This window comes from Delphinapterus leucas, chromosome 8, assembly GCF_059928025.1.
Source record: "Delphinapterus leucas isolate spDelLeu-1000000601 "Yukka" chromosome 8, BTC_Dleu_Yukka2, whole genome shotgun sequence".
NCBI classification, from domain to species: Eukaryota; Metazoa; Chordata; class Mammalia; order Artiodactyla; family Monodontidae; genus Delphinapterus; species Delphinapterus leucas.
Genome location: NC_143136.1, coordinates 61,785,538 through 61,808,091, shown reverse-complemented (window position 1 = coordinate 61,808,091; position 22,554 = coordinate 61,785,538). Strand labels below are relative to the sequence as shown.

The window sequence follows — 22,554 nt, the reverse complement described above, 5'->3', positions numbered from 1 at the left end:
AAAAATATGCCTTGTTTTTCTGATGGACTTTAGCTCTCTGTGAGCTTCTCAGAGGGATAATCAAATTAATACATATATAATGTCTGGCTTGATCAGGGTTCCCCAGAAAACAAAGCCTAAGGCAAAAGTTTGTGCACTACTGCTTTATTCCAGAGTGCAAATCAGTGTGAGGGAGACACATTTAAAAAGAGAAAAACTTAATGCAAATAAATGAAGCTTCTCTTTTATTGTCTACAGTTTTGGTCCTGAATTTTATATTCCAGAAATCCCTAGGTATTAGTACTTATAATTTTTAAAGCCTGGCTTGTGATATGGGGACAAGTGTTAGGGGAGGAGAGGCAAGTGAATTATTACTTATGAAAAATTTAAGTGTGGCATCTCTCATACATTAAAAAAAAAACCTTAAAAGTTGATTTTTCTCTTTACAATTAGAATAAAATTTATCCAGGTATATAAAGGGCTAAGTTATAGGAAAATCAGTCTATATAGACTAACTTTAAAAAGGGACACATTCAAAGAGAAAACATTGTAAGTATTAATAAACTCATAAGGGAACTTATAAGGTAAGAATTATATTTTTAAATGCATCTTTGGAGAAAAAGGTTAATTTCTAAATGCATTTGTTGTAATAATATTTTATTAAAAATACTATCTTGAAATATCATGGAAAAACTTCTAGTTCTGGCTAATATATACTCTGTAAAGGTGTTTTTAATAACACGGATGAACTGGAATGCGGCAGGTAGTTTGGTTTATGTGTTGTTTTACTTTGTTAAAGTGGGAGGGAAAAGCAGTGTTGTAAACATGCGCCACACTGAACGTATGGTTTCTGGGGGTCAGCTCAGTAGGAAAGGGGCACCTCAACCTGCTGTATTGTATTTGGATCCAGATCTAGGGTCCAAGTTACATAAACCCAAAAAGGTAACAGAGAACTAGAGGCTAATTTAATACATCACTTTTCTAACATGCAAAATTTTTCCAATAGCTCTTTTTATGTAAACTCCAAGGTGAACGGGGAAAAGGGGAAGCATTAATTTCTCTAGGCTTTTTTAAAATCTCATTTCATAAACCAGAAGAATGATGTTTTTCACTTAGGATGAAAGTAATGATACTAAAAACAAAACCAAAATACATGTTTACTACCCTGCTGACAGACCGAGTTCTGCGTTCTATTTTATTTATATTCTAAATTTATACAAGTGTTTAAAGAAGTAAATATTTTGGTTTCTTGCAGGAATCATCTAGACAAGACAGAAGCTGTAAAGGTAATAGTATATAAACTAGTTTTTAGAACGCTTTAGTTCTATTTTACCATCAGTTTATATAGTTTTGGAACAATTGGCTTTAGTATAAAATTCCATTTTAGCCTAGATAATAGAAATGTTCATATAAAGGTTATGAATAAATTATTTCAAATACCTCAAACTAAAATAATACTGATAATGCTAGTTTTTATTTCTGCTTCTCTTTTAGGCACCAAAATAAGGACAGAATGGCCAATTGCTAGTGTTTGATCCAAAGGGTAAATGATTTATTACTTAAAAAGAATAAGTTTGACCACCCTTTTGTCCTAAATATTAAGAAGATAGTCTACAGGAATGGTTGAGTGTGGTTGAAAGACTTAGCAATTAAATCCTTTATTATACTGTCAAACAATGCCTAAATATTTGCCAGTCAGGAATTTCTATTAAGCACATCACTACTGATAAAATACTGGGTTGATTTTTTTTCTTTTCTTTCAGAAAAAGTGATGATTGAACCAAATGGAGCAATGTCAGAGTAAGAAGAGGTCTCTGGTTGTGCATCTGATCTATCACATGCCTTTTAAGCAATTAGAACTAGATAATGCAATCATTTGTCACCCAATTAAATTTGAAAGTCCAGAAATGCATGGATTAGCACTTAGCTTTTGCTTCAGTCAAAGCAATTGTTACTTAGATAAGAGGACATTTAAAATGAAAACTGAATTTTGATAAAAATGTAGGGGTATAGATAATATTCAAACCTACTTTTTAAATGCTTAAACAGCAAGTATTCTGTATTTTACTTATATAACTTTCATTGCTCATTCCTGTTTCACTTTGATACTTGCTCTCTTCTTTGAGAATATCATTTTAAAGGAATACTTACCTTAAAATCAAACAGATTCTTTGTTTACTATGAGAAGAACCATTACTACTAAATTAGGAAAATAATCACCCTAACTAGTTGAAGAGATTGATACTAAAAAAAGAATCATAGTCCCGTTTCAATTTGGTAGCTAAATATTAAGTACCTGCTTTGTTCAAGGCACTGATTCTGATAATTCATCAGAGCCCTTCCTGATACGATCATCTCCTCTCCCCTGAAAAAAAATTCAATTATTTATTCCATGAAAAATTACACTTTGAAAGTTGATTGTAAAACACATTCATAGGGATCAATTATTGATAAATTGGCAGGTGCCATTCTAGTGGGATTCTATTCAAATTGATACTATTTTGAATTATTCTGAATATTATTGGCTGGGAAAAATTATACCTTATGCAACATATATTTCAATTTTCATACTATCAAAGCTAAAAATTAAAATTAGGGTCCACCTTGACTTTTGTTGTGAATTATATATTAAAGATGTATTTTTATACTAAAGAGAAGGTAATGTATTACAGATCAATGACAGAGACTCTGTGCTTATTTCAGATTAAATGTTATAGACAACCAGAAAAAACTAAATGCCCCATTAAGTATATTAATCTGGATGTAATTATATATTATATATCCTATTACATGGTTGAATATCTTTAAATTAAAAATCTAAGAAAATTTTAGTAGTCTTTGAGGGAAATAGGATATAACTTTCAGTAATACTAATGGGAGTTAGTAGTCATTAGTGAAAATACATTCTATCATGTCTATGAACCCCAATGTTCATAGGCTGTGATAAGCAGTGTTGGAACTGGAGCAAGGGGTAACCCACATCCTGAGGTAGTTAAAACCCAGGGGTAAATCAAATGCAGTCTGGGCCGAAATAGAAAAGCAGAGTGACGGCCTGTTCTCTTGACCTCATTAATAATTGCATCTGTTTATCAAACTGCTTTTTGCAAGGGCAGTATGATCATGTTCCCTTCACTTGCAGAGAAGAGTTTAGGTTTGGGTTTGGTTTGGTTGTTGTTTGGAGTGAGGGACAGAGGGATAGGTAGGTAGCCAGTAAGCTTCACAGGTGCATGGCTTTTGTTACCTCAGGTACTCCACCCAGAGGTGAAGGTAAACAGATCCAGTCCTGGAAAAAAAAAAGATCAAGTAGGAAAACAGAAAATCATGGGGGACCTTTGAGGAACAGTGTGACTGACCTACAGAGTTGATGGATTTTCTCAGTATAGCTTTACATTCCACTCTCCACCCCGCTTCTGGCTCCATAGTCTGACAGGCAAGGGGAATTTCCCAAAAGGTCCTATCCAGGTTGGATTAGGGAAAACTAGAAATTTTCTTTCCCCACCAGTTCTTTGCTTTAATCTTCTGATTGATTCTTCATTCTAATCCGAGCCACAAGGAGTGTGTGAACTTTATAAACCAGGAGTTTCAAACTTCTCTGTACACAAAGCCCAAATAATTCATTTCCGTTTTTCCTCATGGATCCTCTCTGTCAAAGATTTTGTCTACCCAAAAAATGGCACTTAATTAACAAACTATTTTCAGCAGTAAAAGTAAAGTATGTCTTTAATGCTGGACAAAGTGTTATAGATCTTGGACCTTTGATCTGTTGGTTTTTCGTCAGGCTTTCAAGTACACATAAAGATGTGAGGGGAAAATGGGTAAAGCAAACCCACAGCACTCAACTCTTGGAGTTTGAAAAAATTGCATCTATCGGTTATTCCATAATCATATATTTTATCTTTTCTAAAATGTATGACACATTATTTTTTACTCCCATTTTTACACTTTAAGTAAATGCCTCTTTAGATGCAGACCAACACTGGCAAGCAAACTTTATACCTCACCAACACAAGTCTCTCTAAATGTAGCGAAGACAGTCTCAGAAAAGTAAGTTTTAATTAATTTTGTTTTTAGGCTCATGGTTTTTTTGGGTTTTTGTTTTTGTTTTGACCGCGCCTCGCGGCATGAGGGATCTTAGTTCCCTGACCAGGGATCGAACCCGTGTCCCCTGAAGTGGAAGTGCGGAGTCTTAACCACTGGACTGCCAGGGAAGTCCCTCATGTTTGATAAATGTAAATCATTTTAAAACAAAGTTTAAAATATAAACTTTAAAAAATTATTAATTCCAATAGAAATTTGGGGACATTTCATAAATATGCCTAGTGTGCTTAACATACTAATTAATTCTAAAACCTAGGTTATCCACCCTCTGGTGTAAATATGTTCCAGTGGGATATCTAACTTGACTAACTCTCTAACCTTAGTAGATACTAAAGTAAATACTTCCCATCTTCCAAAGTAAAAATTTGAATTTTTCCTCAATTGTAATTGTATTTAAAGAAAATATATTTTAGAGTATGCTGGTCATCTATTTTTGTTAAATGGTTAGAAGCATTGTTATCATAAGTAATGTCACTTTCTCAAATGAAGTCAACAGATGATACTTGAAGAGCAGGTTGGAGTTTGGTCCTCTGCTTCTTTGAGACTGTATAAAAGACAAACTTTATATCAGAAAGTGAGCAGAAAAGGAATTCACATTTTACTGTTAAAATGATGATTTGGTCACTTCTCATATGTATTTTTATGGCATGTTCACTGCTTCTCAAATAGTAATATCCTGTTTATCTTCAGGTCATTGAGTATGTTGGCTTCCTCCATGTTAGGACATTAAGATTATTAAAGGCATTTCAAATTATTCAAATATCCAGAACTAGACTAGCTAAATTCCCTTCTTTAGGGATATAACTTAGTGAATATATAAGTACCATATTTCATAGATTCTGAAGCATGCATATTTTAACATCTCTACTTGACAATGCTTTTTCTTTCTTAATGTCTTATAATATGTCTTATAATGTGTAATATAATATGTCAGTATGTCTTATAATAAATAGGTGACAAATGTCTTGTAATAAATAGGTAATATCTTTGGATGGACCTAGAGATTATCATACTAAGTGAAGTAAGTCAGACAGAGAAAGACAAATATTATATGACATCACTTATATGTGGAATCTAAAAAATAATACAAATAAACTTATTTACAAAACAGAGACAGACTCACAAGCCTAGAAAACAAATTTATGATCACCAAAGGGGAAAAGTGGGGAGGGATAAATTAGGAATATGGAATTAACAGATACACACTACTATATATAAAATAGATAAACAACAAGGTCCTACTGTATAGCGCAGGGAACTATATTCAATATCTTATAATAACCTATAAAGGAAAAGAATCTGAAAAAGATACATATATATGTGTGTGTGTATATATATGTATCTGAATCACTTTGCTGTACACCTGAAACTAACACAACATTGTAAATCAACTATAGTTCAATATTAAAAAAAAAAAAAGAAGAAAAAATGGTATCTTAGATTCAATGGAATACTGTAATTCGTGGCTGGGAAAAGGCAGTGAAGTCCTCCTTTTATCTAGATTAGATATTAGAGCGTATGAATTCTAGTAATTACTTGTGGTGACCTTTGGCATAATAGGACTCTAACCATGCTAGAAACTGGATACTTAAGTGACTTCTCAACTTTTCATGTGTAGGGTTTCTTCTTGGATGCTCTCTTTCACAATTAGAAAATCAAGGAGGGCAGAGGTAGAAATGTAAATCATCTTTGCTTTGTATTTTTCATCAACAGAGTGGGATTTTGCTTTAGCAGCATATACTGGGGAAGTGAAGATTCATATTCCCTCCCATAGTATTAAGAATATAACAAGCTGTTCAGCATACTTGCTAAAGCACTGTGCAAATCACTAGCTTAACTACTAATGTTCTAGATTCACATTTCAATAGGGATAAAACAGAGCTACTATAACTTAGGGGAAAAAATAATAACACTTTACATCTTTTTATATCTTTCCATGAAAACTAAAAGTTGAATTTTTTAAACTCAGTAAAGGAGACGCATTAAAAGAATCACATTAAAGGAGATACAAAAAACGAAATTGGGGTTATTTTTCCACCAGCATGAGTGCCTGTCTTTGTAAACAGAGTGCACCACACAAGACTCCTCTGTCTCAGTGTGTTATCTGTTGACAAGAGGTATCAGGCTTGAAGGCTAAAAGAGAAAATTAACCCATTTTTATCTCAGCCATTTAATGAAAAAGCAGGCTACTTTGTATTACGACCAGGGGTTAATATTAGTGTTGGACTCCATAAGCATAGCATTTATTTTTTTAATTTAAATTTATTTATTTATGGCTACGTTGGGTCTTTGTTGCTGCACGTGGGCTTTCTCTAATTGTGACAAGGGGGTCTACTCTTCGTTGTGGTGCACAGGCTTCTCATTGCAGTGGCTTCTCGTTGTGGAGCACGGGCTCTAGACACGCGGGCTTCAATAGTTGTGGCACACGGGCTCAGTAGTTGTGGTGCATGGGCTTAGTTACTCCACAGCATGTAGGATCTTTTCAGATGAGGGATCGAACCCTTGTTCCCTGCATTGGCAGGCGGATTCTTAACCACTGTGCCACCAGGGAAGTCCCAAGCATAGCATTTAGCAATGGTAAGAACTGACTTACAAACTTAAAAAAAAAAAAGAAAAAAAGAAAACCTGAAGGCTAGTATTCCTTAAATAGTTGTATTCCATCATATCACAATGATATGCCAGGAACATTCAGGTAATGGATTGCTTATATACTCTATGTTAACTCTGAAAAGATTCTAAGAATCATTACACAATGACAAATGCCCAATAGAAACAGAATTTTAATCATTAGTAAAACTTATTTTTAATGCTTTTCCACCAAGAAGATATTGCATTTTAGCTATTTATTGTTGGTGTATTATATTGTGTGTTTATATTAAATGTGTGTATGAACCCATATAGAACCTTAAACAGAATTGTGACCTAGAAAAGTATTTTTTCACTATCTACTTTAACATTTAGTAAGGAAGTCTCTTCAAAAAATATTGAAAGTAAAGTCTCTTTAAAGAATTTAGAGTGAGTATCTCCAAAGAGTATTGAAAATAAAGATATAGAAACAAATCTACAGTCTAAGATATGGTCACCTTCCTTCTTAAAAGAAAGCACAGGTAATAATATTTGTTTTATTTGAGTAACCGTAGCTTCTAATTCAGCCCTCCTTCTCTAGGACCTTTAGGATGTTGACAACTCGTAGGTCTGGAGTGGGTTGTGGGAATCAGTAATTTTTCAGACTCAGGTACCGGATGATTCTGATATGCAGTCAGGTGGGATCCATGGGTATACATTACATAAAATGATAATGATAGGGTATTCAACTTTAGAATGAATTGAAATACCTGTGGAAGCATGAACAAGTTCCGCCCATTCAACAATGGTTTACTGAGTGCCAGGCACTTGTTTAGAAGCTGTGGATATAATAGTTAGCAAATGGCCAAGATCCTTGCCCTTATGGAGTTCACATAGATAGCCAACTATTAAACACTAATAATAAACACAAATAAGACAGCCATATATAAATAAATGGCACCTGCAAGAGGGAGAACTATCTTAGATCTAGGGATCAGGAAACCTCTCTCATGATACTCAGTGTTTGTGAATTGAATGAGTTCCTGTGACATCACATAAAGTTCTTAATTCCCTATTATGACCATCCCTGATGACACCAGTGTGATGAGCCGGTGGACAGGCTGGGCACACACTGGAAGCTTAGAGTGCTTATGAGCCGACGGAGACTGTAAAGGAAACAGGTAGATAGACTGAATAGCCCAGGCATCCCACTCTTGGAAGGACTTGTTATCCCTTTTGAGGATAGATAGTACCTTTTGCTTAGAGTGAGGAGTTTTCCCAACTTTCTCTTTTTGTGGCCTGCTTTTTCTTAACATTGTCTTCTCTCAACCTTTCCTAGATTTCCTCATTTTCTTCTTTCTAACACCAGTGTTTCTACACTATTTAGAGTAGCGCATGGCCACACTCCCATCAAAGAAGACATCTCAAGACTTCCCAGACACTCAAAAGTCTTACAAGAAGGGGATGATGTAGCACAAGTTAAGGTTGAAACTGTGAAATTCATCTGTAGAGCCAAAAAACTGGGCAAGCTCAGTAGTGTTTCCCAAAGAGATAATTTTAGGAAACAGAGGGTAAATTTTTTTTAAATTACTTTAATAGTAGTATATTTTAATGTGTATTAGAAAAAAATAATATAAGACCTGGTTAAGAATATGGATTCCAGAGCCAAAATGACTCCCAGATCTACCTTAATTAGTGGTGTGAAGTTGGACAAGTTATTTAACCTGTCTGTCTCTCAGTTTCATCTATGAATGGGATAAAAATAGGACACACCTCATTGAGATGGTGAGAGAATTAAATGAGTTAATATATGTAGTATTCAGAAGAGTAATGGCATATAATATTTGCTATGATTATTATATCTTACTTTTATTAGTACCTCTGTCAGTTTTGTGGATGATAATATTTATGATCTGGCAAAATTTCTAATTAAAAAAGTAAATTTAAAAAAATTAAGTAAATAGTATAAGTGGCACTCTCATATGGCAAAATGGATGAAGATAGTATATTACTGAAATTTGGAAAATGTTTCAATAGCTTGTGCCATGGAGGTTTTACCTCTTAAATATTTCTCTAATATATCTCCTCCTCTCAATCCCTATTTTAACAATGCCCTGTCATCCATCTCTTTCACCTGGACTTTTTAAAGACACCTCTAACCACCTCTCTCCCTGCTCTTTTTTTTTTTTTTTTTCCTGTCTGCCTTCAAATACACTTTCCACCCTGGTATCCAGGTATTCCTTCAGAAATTCAGAATTGATCATACTTGTTTCCCTACTTAAATCTTTCATGACTACTTTGTTTCCCTACTTTTAAATCCTTTATTCTTAGGATAAAGTTCTAACTCCAAGGCCCACAATACTCCATTATCCAGCTTGTACCCCTCTGGCTACATCTGTCACCATTTCAGCCTCAATTTTGACCCATACGCAACAACAAAGTGCTTGTAGCTCCACACACATTCTTTTTTCACTGGTTCATGCTGTCCCCTCTCCTTGGAAAAACTGATCCACTCAGACCAGGATGGGGCTCTCCTTTGGTCTCCCATGTACCTAGTACACATCTTTATCACTTACTGCCATACTGTTTTATAATTATCCATTATGTCTCTGACTCCCCAGTTAGAGTGTGAGCACCCTGAGGTCAGTGACTGTTCATTTTTGTGTTCCTAGGGCTCAACATAGTGCTGGGCACTGAATGGGTAGTCAGAGTAGTGCTTATTTTTTATTTTTCAGTCATCTATGTTTGGTCATAGGTACTGTGACTTGACATTAAGAAAAATCATTAATAATGTTACGTAACTTCTGGTTATATCTGGAATACTTCACATGTATCTCTTCCTAATTTGTGTGTGTGTGTGTGTGTGTGTGTGTGTGTGTGTGTATGTATACAGAGAGAGAGAGAACTTTATTCTCAGGTATCCAAGCAGTGACTACTTGCCTAAGAAGAATTACTTTTCAACCTCTATAGTCTTACTTTTACTTTCCAAGCTCTTTATTTTGCATTTACATTCCTATAAGAAAAATTTAAGAAAAGTATTTCTGTGGATAGAATAGCATTAATTTCTTTTTTTCTGGAAGTTATTATATTCTTTATAAACAAAACCGTTTTCCATTTATTACAATTTCAAGCACCAAACAACACTAACGTCAGCTCAGGATTATCGGTTAGCAGTTTTATTACCTTTTTTGGAAATGGAAATCAGGTAAATTTATTGCAGTGCTGTTTAGTCACGAAAAAAAATCCAGAACAGGAGGACATGTAGTAAACATGTACACTTGCTACATTATAATTTAGGAGTGACCATTTTAAATTTTTGAATACGTTTCAATATTTATTGATTAAATTATATGTATTCTTTTCTAGGTGAAATGAGCAAAAATGTAGTCATTACAGAGCAGGAGAAAAATGATGAATGCTCCCCTGAGGATTCTGATGATAAGTTGTCTGAATCAACAGATGCTGGTGGTGAGGATGATACCAATGATGAAGATAATGAGGAAGACAGTAACCCTAATAAGGATACTCATGCCCCATTAGAGTTAATGACAGAAGTAAGTTTTACTCGTATGTTATAACTCAAGAAACTTAAAAATATTAAAATAGCTGAATAGTATATAGTCTTGCAGACTAAAAGAAATGGTCAAAATATCCTTGCCCACACTCAGATGCTTACCTCGTTACTCATCTTTCTTACTACTTTCACCAGGGTAGAGGTGAGAGAAGATTCTAGAAGTGACTCAAAGTATTCTGGTAAAGGCAGAAGCAGGAATAAGAGAAGTTTGGGCGTAAGACTCTTCAAGGACTACTTTAAGGAAAACTTTTTACTTACTGGGTACCATGCTAGTTACTTGGGATATTTAGAGATAAATAAGAAAGACATGACCTTACCCTTGAGAACTAACAGGCACATATTATGTATATAATGCAATTTATAATAAAAGGAAATATGTGCTAGTAGAGGTGTTTGTAAAGTTCTCTGGGAACTGGGAGGGTTAAGTGACTAATTGAGAAAAGAAGCAGGAGAGATGGGTAAAGGAAGGATTTTTAGAGGAAGAGACATGAATGGAATCTTAGAAACTTGAAGAGGAACGTGTAGGAATTCATCTGGTAAACATCAAGGAGGTGTTCCTGGCATAGGAAACAGCATTGGCAAAGGCATTGAAGCCTGAAACGTCACATGTGAAAATTGTACATCAACGTTTTACTGATAATTCTATGGAGAACAAAACAGTTTTACCTCACTTGTTGTGGTGTCACAGTCTACCTTTAATTAATATTACACAATTTCATGTATATCATAAGAACTTCATAACAGTACATTTTCATTTCCCCCTTCTCATCCTTTGTATTTTTGTTGTCATATGTTTTACTTGTACATGTGTTATAAGCCCCACAATACATTGTTCTTTTTGTTTTAGATGGTTAGCTATCTTTTAAGAGATTTTTTTAATGGAAAATATCTTCTTTTGGAAGGCATTTCTGGACTTCTTCATAGCTCTGCGTAGATCCAAATTTCTACCTGATATTATTTTCCTTTTACCTGAAAAGCTTCCCTTACTATTTCTTATAATGCAGTTCTGCTGGAAATGAATTCTCTCAGCTTTTGTTTGTCTGAAGTCTTAATTTCACCTTTATTTTTAAAGGATTTGATAGCTGGAGATTCTAGGGTGGGGGGCCAGGTTTCTTTCAGTACTTTGAAAGGTTGCTCCACTCTCTCACATTTTGCATAGCTTTAGACAGGATGTCTGCTGTTATTTTTATTTACATGTATATGTCTTTTTTACCATCTTTCAAATTTTTTTCATATGTATTATTTTTGGCGATTTGATTATGATATGCCTTGATGTGACCTATTTCTTCTGTTCATTGAGATTCTTGGACCTATGAGTTTATAGTTTTCACCAGGTTTGGAAAATGTTCAGTTATTAAGTCTTCAGATGTTTTTTCTGATCTCTGCCCTCCCTCTCTTCATCTGGGGTACAATTATACATATGTCAGACCACCCAATATCATCCCAAAAGTCACTGATGTTCCCTTTTTTTCATGTTTTTTTCTATATATTTAAAAAAATATTTATTTATTTTTGGCTACACTGGGTCTTAGTTGTGGCACATGGGCTCTCTAATTGTGGTGTTCAGGCTTAGTTGCCCCACAGCAACTATGTGGGATCATAGTTCCCTAACCAGGGATCGAACCCATGTCCCCTACATTGGAAGGCAGATTCTTTACCACTGGACCACCAGGGAAGTCCCTCTATGTATTTTACTTTAGAAATTTCTAATGCTCTGTGTTCAAGTTCATGATCTTTTCATTGCAGTTATAATCTGCTGTTAAGTCCATTTCCCTCCTTCTCTCCCTCTCCCTCCCTAGCCCCATATATATGCATATATATATATATATATATATATATATTCATTTTAGGTATCCTGTTTATCATCTCTAGAAGCTTTCTTTAAATATTTTTGTAACAATCATTTCTCACCTCATCATGTTCAGATTTCCTCTACTTTTGAGCATATGGCATATATTTATAATGGCTATTTTAACATGTTTCTCTGCTATGCTATCACCTCTGTCAACTCTAGGTCAGTTTCTATTGATTAAGTTTTCTCCTGCTTATAGGTCATATTTTCCTGCATCTTTGCATGCCTGGTAATTTTTTACCAAATCCTAGATGTTGTAAATTTTATGCTCTTGGATACAAACTTTTGTTGTTGGACTTTGATCTGGGACAGTTGAATTACTTGGAAATAGGTTTCTCCTTTTGAGTTTTGGTTTTTAACTTTGTTGGGAAGATCCAGGGCAACCTTTATAGTGTAGGGACACTACTAAGGGCCCTTAAGTCCCCTTATGAGGACTCTTCCCAGTGCTCTCCGTATTAAGAGGACCTTCCACTCTGGCTGGAGAGAACATGAGTTCTTCTCAGCCCTGTGTGAGGTCCAGTGAGTATTCCATCTGCTCATTCTAGTGATTCTTTCTCCAGCCTCAGTTTCTTGATACTCATATGCAGATCAATACCAGCCAAAGACTCTTTAATATTACTTCATGTCCCTATCTCTTGCAGTGTACCTGCAAATGGTTCAGAATATGTGACACACAAGCAAGAATAATTATCTGAGTGTAGGCTTCTTTTTTTAATGGAAGGTGTCTAAATAACTAATAATAGAAGATCAGTAAATTGTGGAGCCTAAGTAAGTAAAAGAAATAAACAAGAATATTTAATTCCATGGGGAGAAAATGACCATGATATGTGGTGTATTTTTTAAAAGTTACTGAATAATCCTAGTTTTTGTAAATATATATGTGTTCATTTATGGAAAAAATACTAAAATGATGTTCATGGAGATGTTAAAAATAAACATCTCTAAATGGTAAAAATGCTATTAAATTGGGGACAGAATGTGTTTATTTAGCATTTAAATTTCCTACCTACAAAAATATACATACAAGTATGCATACAAATATTACTTTGTAGTAAAAAAACTACAATAAAAATAGTAAAAGCAAAACTAGATGGTATAAGGGCAATCAATACTGGAAAATATTGAATATACATAATTGTAAATCTATATTTTTACTAAGTATTGTCATGTAATTACGGATTAGGTTCACAAATAAAAGCTGTATCTGAACCGAAGGGACATTAAAGTGATTAAAGTCTTCAGAGTCTATGCCAGTTGAATCAACCTACATATTCTCAAATTGTTCAGTAGTGTGTACACTGTGTGGCTGCAGCAAAGCAGAGGTATCATACTTATTCTGTGTGGCCTTAAATAGTCCTCATTAACTGACTGATTACAGACTCAGCCCTGGAAAAGCAAGTAAAAGTTAAAAGCAAAATAGTTAATCATTAATGGAAAAATTTCTAGGGAGTTTATAATTGACATTTAAATTCTCTGTGAAACTACGTAGCTGAAGAATTTCTGAATGTTTTCCAGTTCCTGAGATCAGAAATGGGCCAAGACTACCATTTGGCAAAAAAATTATGTCAGAAAAGTAAGTACAAAATACTTTTCCTTTTTCCAGTCTTCTCTGTTTCCAAATACATTCCATAATATGTAAGATGGTTTGATTATCATACATCTAATGAATTCTCTGATAGTGTCTCAGTGAATCCTTGATAGTAAAAATTGGTACAAGGACTAATTTAGACTTCTAGAGTAACTTTGAGTGGGATAAAATGACAGAGACTAATTACACCATTAAAAAATAAGTCAAAATCCTTAGCCTCATGATAACGGGTTGGTAGCATTGTGCCTTTAGATTCAAAGAAGTGTTGTGTAGTGCAGAAAGCCTTACTTAACATGCAATTATTCCACAAATATTTGAGTACCTACGTGTGCCAGGCACTGTTCTAGGCACTGGACAGATAACGATCCCACATTTATATCTAGTTTCGACAGATAACAAATTTATCTGTAACTAGTGTGTCACAGATGATAGGTGCTATGGAGAAAAATAAAGCAGGGAAGAAGGAGTAGAAAATACTGGGAGGGAGGCAAAGCAGTTTTAAGTAGGATGGTCTAGGAAGGCCTCACTGGAAGACTAGAGCAAACACCTGAAGAAGTTGAGGAAGTGAGTCCGGTCATCTGGAGGAAGTGTGTTCCAGGCAGGACTAATAGCAAATGTGTTGAGAATAAGCCAGGGAAAGTATGATAGGAGATGAGGTCGGAGAGCTTACAGCTTACAGGGGTTGTACAGATTGCATAACACCTTTCGCAGCTTAAGGACCTTGGCTTTTTCTCTGAGTGAGGTGGGAAACCACTGGACACTTTTGAGTAGAGGAATGATGTGAACTACCTTATTTTTCTGTCTTTGGGTTTTAGTGGTTTGACTTGACATTCAAAATGGTGGTGGTTTTCTTTGTATTTAAGCAAAGAAAGGTTTGGGAGGTTTGCTGAGTTTCTTAACTCTGTGGGTTGATGTTTTCATCAACTTTGAGGATTTCTTGGCCATTAACCTTCAAAGATTGCCTCTGCCATATTCTCTCTCTTCTCTTCCTGGGTCTCCAATTACACATAAATTAGACTTTTTTTCATGGTGTCCCACATGTATCTTATACTCAGCTCTGTTTTTTCCATTTCTTTCTATTTCTGTGCTTCCGTTTGGATATCTTCTATTGACCTGTTTTTGAGTTAATTTATCCTATCTTTTGCTGTGTCCAATCTGCTGTTAAAACTATCTAGTGAATTCTTAATTTCAAGGATTGTATTTTCCAATTTTAGAAAGTCTATCTAATGATTTTGAAAGATTCCAGCTCTCTGTCAAAATCCATAATCTTTTCAACTATTTTGCCCATCTTTTTCTCTTAATTCATTAGTCTTAGTTATTTTAAAGGAGAAAATGGCAACTCTACAATTAAACTTTATTAATAATGGACTTGAAATATTAACTATTGTAGACCTATCTTATGGTTAAAATCTTTTAGTGAAAATGTAGTGTAGGGACATGGGGTCTACTCTCCCTTGCCTCACAGAGTCTCCACTGTGGATACAGAACTTCTTAAATCATTGGCTAATTTTTAAAATGGGTTTTTTGAATGCTTTAACACTACCTATTTTATATCCAAAATAATTTGCCTTGTTTAATCCTTTTAAGCATTTTTGACCTTTAGAGCCATCGAATAAAATATTTCAATCAAAACTGTTTCTGGTGGCCCACAAACAGAATTTCCAATCAGAAAGAATCCTTAGAGAGAGAATCATGTCCAATCCTCTGTTTTTATAAATAGTGAAACTGAAGCAGAGAGAGGTTAAGCAGCTTGTGTAGCCCTGCTCAGGGAGCAAGTGACACAGCCAGAACTGGAACCCCAGCCTCGTTTTCCCTCAACTACTTTTCTTCTCTGTGTGGCTGGTATAGAAGGGAGTGATTTTGTAGCTCTAGCTCCCAGTTCTCTTGTGGAGTTTTTCTTGTGGAGCCTAATTGTAGGAAAATTTACATATTATATTGTATTTATATATTCATCAATCATTTTAGAAAAGCCTCTGGCTAAAGCTTACAAAATATAGACACTGATATCACCACATCTGTCAGTAAGTTTTGGCTGTTAGCCCAAACTGTAAACAGCAGGTGCTCAGTATAATGCTTATGGACCTGACATACCAGTGTACATGCATTAAGGGCCAGGTCAATGGGGATGAAAAAGTTCAAACTGATATATCTTAATGGGGTTACATTCCTTTAAAAACTCACTCCCTTCTTTCCAACCAGTAAATATTGAGCACTAACTCTGTACCAGACATTATGCTGGGAGCTGGAGAGAAAGCAGAACTCAGAGCACACATGCTCTAAACCCTTTTGGGGTTGATATCAGACATGGTTTGCACTCTTACTGGCTCATCCAGTAATGCTTTACTCTTTTCTGTCCATGGCAAATAGTGGTGCCTCTAAAACTAAGGACTACACTCTAGGAAAAGAAGCTATGGAGTGCCCTAAGACAGGCACCATGATCCAGGGAGCCAAATGGGAAAGACCTGCTCCCAAGAGGAAGAAGAGGCTGATGGGAAATGTGGGCAAAAAGGCCCAGAGAACGGGCATAGAGAGCAGGGGTGTGCAAAGTAAGATTGGCTACCCCTGAGGCAGATTGCCAGCCAAGGATGTGAAAATTAGGGAGGCCCCGGTTTTGCAAAGCCAGGCAAGTTCAAGGAAGAACAGAGAGTTGTAGACAGACTGTTCCAGGGAGAAGGAAGTGCTAGTTCTTTGATGCCAATAGGAACACTTTGCTGAGGGCTTACCCAAAGTCCCTCTCTGTGTTCAGAGCAACAGACAAAACAATTTTTTTTCATCTAGCATGGACCCCAAAATATTATATGTAAATTCTTACAGCATAGATATTCTTTTTCTAAAAATTTTTTTGAAGGATAGTTGATTTACAATGTTGTGTTAATTTCTACTATACAGCAAAGTGATTCAGTTATACGTATATATATACATTCTTTTTCATATTATTTTCCATTATAGTTTATCACAGGATATTGAATATAGTTCCCTATGCTATACAGTAGGATCTTGTTGTTTATCCACTCTATATATAATAGCTTGCATCTACTAACCCCAAACTCCCAACCCGTCCCTCCCTCATCCCCCCCACTTGGCAACCACAAGTCTGTTCTCTCCAGTATAGATATTCTTTTGTCTCTTTCTTTCCCCCCCATCTTCTAGCTCTTCCATGAAACACTCCACCTTTCTCTCTATATATATTTATAAAGTTATGCATGTAAACATAGATTGTGTATTTACATTTTTATGTATTTATATATGTATATATTGAACACCTACTATGGGAACATTAAACATACATTGTTTAATTCTTACAGCAATTCCATGAGACAGATATGATTAACCCCATTTTACAGATGAGCAAAGTGAGGCTAGCAAGGAGAACTAATTCACCCAAAGTCACACAGCTACCCAGTGGTAAAGCTAGGATTAGATCCCAGGTCTGGCTTGAGAGCCTATGATTTCTTGCTATATTTCCATTTCCTCATTTGACTAATAAGCTTATATTTCTGGTTAAGTAGGCAGAGACTTGGAAAAGAGATGCTTTTATGAATCAATCAGATTGAAATGGCTCCTATAAGTTGACTAATATATTTTTTATTTGTATCTAAGGCAACTAGTTTATATGAAATACTGCATCTTTGTCCCTGCAGAAATGTTTTACAAATCCATTCTCTTGAATAAAGTCGCCAGTTCCTGGTGTGTTTTCTTGCCATCCAATCACGGTATAATCATTTGTATCTTCACTTGGCTGCAGGGCTTCCCATCCTGCATCCCAGGTGCAAGTGGGTTCTTTTCTTTTCATCCTGCCTTCTAAAAAAGTTGTTGGTGAAGCCTTGGAAAAGTGGTTTTTAAATGAGACTTCAAGTCAAGAGTCCCAAGTACTTTTCTTCATTTATCTCGTGATTGACTGTGAGATTTTCTGTCAGTCTTCCCATTTCTTGGTCTCTTTACCTGCAGCCCAGTCATCTCAGGGTGCCAACACTTCTGCTCACAGGCAGCCCAAGATTCTACAAAAATAACTTTTAAGCCTTGAAGACCTACTCTGTCAATTATAATAATTGTAAATGTTTAAGAATAATGGCCTGAAAACCAAAATGGTTCTCATCATTATGGGTCTAACAGAAATACAGATGTATCTTCAGAAAAGAAAGTTCCTATAAAGTTTTCTATTTATTTTTTTGCGGTACGTGGGCCTCTCACTGTTGTGGCTTCTCCCGTTGCGGGGCACAGGCTCCGGACACGCAGGCTCAGCGGCCATGGCTCACGGGCCTAGCCGCTCCGTGGCATGTGGGACCTTGCCGGACCAGGGCACGAACCCGTGTCCCCTGCATTGGCAGGCAGACTCTCAACCACTGCGCCACCAGGGAAGCCCTCTATTTATTTTTGAGTAAAATAAATCACCCTTTCTTATTAGCCTAGAGTATAATTTTATCAAGGCATAAAAGGACTGCTTCCTATTCAGTTGTCTATATTCATTTATTCCTTTTTTTTTTTTTTTTTAATGTTTTAAAGGCTCCATCTCTGTGTCAGGTACTCTCTTAGGGCTGCAACAGTGAACAAGACCAACAGTCTGTCTACCCTAGCATAGCCTCCTGTCTGAGGGCCTTAGAGCTCCGTGGGCAGCAGAATCCCCAGCTCCCTGCCCCAGGCCTTCAGCCAGAAGGAGGCATCTACTGCACACTTAGGAGGGAACCAAGCCTTTCTTCAGGCCCAGAACCACTCCAGGAAAACTAATAATATTTATTCAGCACCTACCATGCACCAAGGACTAAACTAAGTATTTATCTTTATCCATATTATCTGTTTGATTCATCAGAACAGCCTGATGTGGTCAATAGTATTATTAGAGATAAGGGAACTGAGGTACAGAGGCATTAAATGCTTTCCCCAAGGTGACCCAGCTAGACAGTGGCAGAGCCAGGGTTCACATCTGACAGTCTTTCTTCAGGGTCCATACCGGCCTCTGCTTATGGGCCCCGGTTGGGAAACAACTCCCAGAACATCAACTGCATGTGCTAAGGGCTTCTCTTGCCTTTTTACAAACCCTACTAGCCTGTCAAAGCGTTTTTTATTTATCACCCAGGATGGATATTGCAGGGCTAAGCTTCAAAGCAGATACCTTTCCGTCACTCTGACAATTGCCAGCATTTTTTGTTAAACGCTGAGAATAGCTGATGCCATGCTCCACTCCCATGGAATAATCCTAACTCCAACATGAAACTTTCTAAGCTGTGTTCCAAGGAATATTAGTTCAAGATTTCTTAGTAAGTGTTCCACCAAAAAAGGATTCCATGGGGATAATAAATTGGGGAAACCACATTCTCCTCTCTGTAAGATCCATCGTAGTTATGAGCATATTAATGGCTATGTAAAATCCTGCAGTTACTCCTTACTATAAGCTTTACCTGATTAACTTCATTAGCCTAGTTTCCCAAATGCATATTAACATCTTAAGAAACTAGTATCTCAAGGAGCAAGTTGGAGAAACTCTGCTCTAGAAAGAGGCTTAGCCTCAGAGAAAGATTTAGACTGCTAAATTATTTTAGTCTAAGTGAAAATGTACAAACAGTCCCTTTTATCAGAAGCCTTAAAAGATGTATAAATACCCCTAGAAGCCTTAAAAGCATGTTCTGAGCAGGTGCACATTCATGCTAACCCAGATTGATGGTACATTGTTATATATTAGGAATTAGGAACTAAAGACCTTGGTTTAGTGTGTCAGGATGAAAGCCATATGGGGTGAGGCCCTCTGAGCCATTGGGACCTAAGTGAACCATCCACAATTCTCTGTCTCACTGTTAGCCAGGCAAATAGCACGCTTGATGTTTCAGTGCCCCCTGGGGGCCATCAAGATATTACGCAGGAGTCACAACATTTAAATGGGTGATGCAGAATTATGAATATACCTCAAGGCAGGTAGGAAGAAGGCAGAGAGAGATCTGTAGAACAAGATCTGAAAAAATAAATAAACTAGCCTAGAAAACTCTGAAACAAAAGGTGTAAATCTTTCTGGGCTCTAGGACATTGGTAACATACTAACAGGCCTAAAAAGAAATCTATTGATATGATCCAAAGGAAAGATGACACATTCACATAAAGGATCAGCAAAAAGGAATAAATAGCACTTAATGGGTCTGATGAAGAGGTGAGAGTGCTGTTAAGTAGGCGATGACTAGGGTGTCATTAATAAAGTCTCCATGTTTTGTGGGATTTGCACCTTGTTTGGGGAATGCTTATAGTCAAGAAACACTTTGGCTACAGGCCCATGAGGGAAGCCTCATAGTGATAGAGATTTCCTTCTTTGGACAGGAGGTAGAAACTAGAATGAGGATTATTTTCCTTACAAAGCACCTAAGATAAGTAGAACATTTTCTCTATTTGTGCCTAGATATACCCATGGTATAATTGTTGGTGGTTTTGCTTTGTGCATTTTCACTTACTCTCATTGACAGTTTCAGTCTCATTCTGAAGAGGCTGTTTGCTGAAACACTTCAAACACTAATAATATGCATTCTGTTGTCCATTTTCAGTCCTAATCTATGAACCAGAAAATCCTGAGGCCAAGGAGTTTTCCTCACTTATTGAAGAAATGCTGCTGATGGGTAAATTTAAAAATTGAAATTACTTCTTTCTTATAGAACTATGAGCAGTCACTATTTAAAAATCCATTGCCCCAGGAGATTGGCAAAGTACATCCTCATGAAGTGGTTAAGAAAAGGCTAAATGATCGTCTTGGATGGTTTCATGAAACCGGCTTGTCCTCTGTGGATGGTCAAGATGACTCCCTTTCCTCTGTGGGGTGGAACTGCCCAAGCAAAGCAGGCTCCCTGGGCACAAGGTATTGGGCACTGAAAGAGTCCTCAGAGGGAACAGAACCTGCTAATTGTGCCAGGCACTAAAGGGATTATCCCACAGTTCCAAGCAAAGCCAGTACCCTCTAAGTCACCCTGAATCTCACTTTACTCTTATTCTGTTTAAGTAAGAATTAAGTTGACAGTAGTAAAAAATATTTTTATAGACCAATGTTTTAAATTTATTTTAAATCCACAAACATCTTTATGCCAGTAAGAATATGTTCTTCTTTGTACTACTGCTTTGACCCTACATGCAGTTAGCAAACTTCAGCTCAGTTCTCACATTCCAAAAATATGTATTTCTTAGTGGCGGGGAAAACAAGGAGAATTGTGATTTTTTGAGGGTAGAAATACTAAGAAACATTTAAAGCAAGTCTTTTCCTTCCTGTGGCAGAGAAAGCTCAAAATCTGGAGGAAGATGATGAAGAGAGTGAAGAGGACAGCAGTGGTGAGAGTGAAGGGGAGAGCAGTGAGGATCCAAGTGAAGAAAGCTCTGCTGAATGTGAAGATGGGTGATGACAGTTGCTGCTATAGTTTAATCTTCATGTATGTTCATTGCTGTATACTATGGAAATATAAAGAAGAGAGCTGCATTTCAGTCTAACTGTTCTTTATTTGGTACAGAGTTCTTTTAATTTATTCATATTAGTTTGAGCTCCTTCTTAATATTTAGATTTTAGCTCAAGGTGAGCTACTCAGAGAGGGAAGTAATCATTGAAAACACATAGCACTAACTATGTGCCGGGTGCTGTTCTATATACATTAATTTGTTGAATCCAACAAACCTATGAGGTTAGCACTATTATCATCCCCATTCAACAGATGGAAAACTGAGGCCCAGAGAGGGTGAGTCATTTGCCCAGCATCATATACCTGTTGATCGGTAGAGCCTAGAATTGCATACGGACACTATGGCTCCGGAATCCATACTCCAAGCCCCTCCCATGTCCACTACTTTAGGCATTTTATATCATTTGTTTCATGTTCTTTATAGCACGTATCAGTACCTGAAGTTCTTATTTAATTATTTGTTCTTTTTTTTAAGGTTTTATTTTATTTTATTTTATTTTGGAGTATAGTTGATTTACAATGTTGTGTTAGTTTCAGGTGTACAGCAAAGTGATTCAGTTATACATGTACCTATTCTTTTTCAAATTCTTTTCCCATTTATATCATTACAGGATGTTGAGTAGAGTTCCCTGTGCTGTACAGTAGATCCTTGTTGGTTATCTGTTTTAAATATAGCAGTGTGTATATATGTCAATCCCAAACTCCCAATTTATCCCTCCCCTAATTTATTTGTCCTTTTTATCTTCTCCCTTCTTGTCAGAAAATGTAACCTCCATAAGCAGGACTTTGTCTTTTCACTGTTATATCCCTAGCAACTGGACAAGTGCCTGGAAAATAACGGGATGTGTATACCAAGTGAATGAATGAGGTGAAAGTTAATGACAATGTTTATATTCTTTCATAAAATATTTATAAGACTTTATTATACTATTTATGTATCAATCTACATTATTTTGCTGATTCTGTATTCCTTGATGAATTTCCACCACCTTCAAATTAGGTTGTAAGGTAACTGATGTAAAAATGAGAAAAATATTCCTAAATAATTTGTTTTGAGTGTGCCAGTCTGATTTGGGGTTAGGCAGTTTGAATTTTTATTCTTATATCAGCACAGTATCATGTCATATCCAAAATGCTTAAAGCATGATTCATTCTTTGGGCATTTTGTAGCGTGCTAACATTCAGAGGGAGGAATTAGGCCACACCATTTTATAGGAGTATGAAGTGAAGACAGGTATGTATAATCATCTAGTTACATAAATAGTCGGATAGCACTGAAGGGCTGGCTGATGGAGACCGCAAGAACCACTTGTTCTTTTCATTTGTGGGGTGTTTGTTATTCCTTCCTACCATAGGAAAACCATCGTATGTCAATCTGATGTCACTTACCTGATTTTGGAGCCCTCCCCATAAGAAGGTCATTAAATACCCTGAAACTGATATTGCAGGCTAAATTAGTTACACTAGTGAAACTTTAGTTTTC

The 22,554-nt window shown here is 36.2% G+C and overlaps 1 protein-coding gene across 3 annotated transcripts; it reads left to right on the top strand.

The window, feature by feature from the left end:
• Window positions 1–1,234: 1,234 nt before the first annotated feature.
• ERICH2 (glutamate rich 2) lies at window positions 1,235–21,094 on the top strand. 3 transcript variants are annotated; one of them, XM_089916691.1, is made up of 7 exons: window positions 1,235–1,265; window positions 1,474–1,522; window positions 1,743–1,779; window positions 10,009–10,196; window positions 13,584–13,641; window positions 20,178–20,249; window positions 20,896–21,094. In XM_089916691.1, exons 3-7 carry the CDS (start codon window positions 1,764–1,766, stop codon window positions 21,015–21,017), a joined length of 456 nt encoding a protein of 151 aa, XP_089772817.1. In that variant the 5' UTR covers window positions 1,235–1,265; window positions 1,474–1,522; window positions 1,743–1,763; the 3' UTR covers window positions 21,018–21,094. The 3 variants fall into 3 exon arrangements, with proteins under 3 accessions (XP_089772817.1, XP_089772820.1, XP_089772818.1); XM_089916694.1 differs by lacking the exon at window positions 1,235–1,265 and having other exon boundaries at window positions 1,272–1,522; window positions 1,743–1,789; XM_089916692.1 differs by lacking the exons at window positions 1,235–1,265; window positions 1,474–1,522 and having other exon boundaries at window positions 1,535–1,779.
• The last annotated feature ends 1,460 nt before the right edge of the window (window positions 21,095–22,554 follow it).

Coding starts and splice junctions, on each gene's coding strand:
- ERICH2 (XM_089916691.1), top strand. Junction 13,642..20,177: donor AAAAAAATTATGTCAGAAAA/GTAAGTACAAAA, acceptor GTCCATTTTCAG/TCCTAATCTATGAACCAGAA. Junction 20,250..20,895: donor TGAAGAAATGCTGCTGATGG/GTAAATTTAAAA, acceptor TTCCTGTGGCAG/AGAAAGCTCAAAATCTGGAG.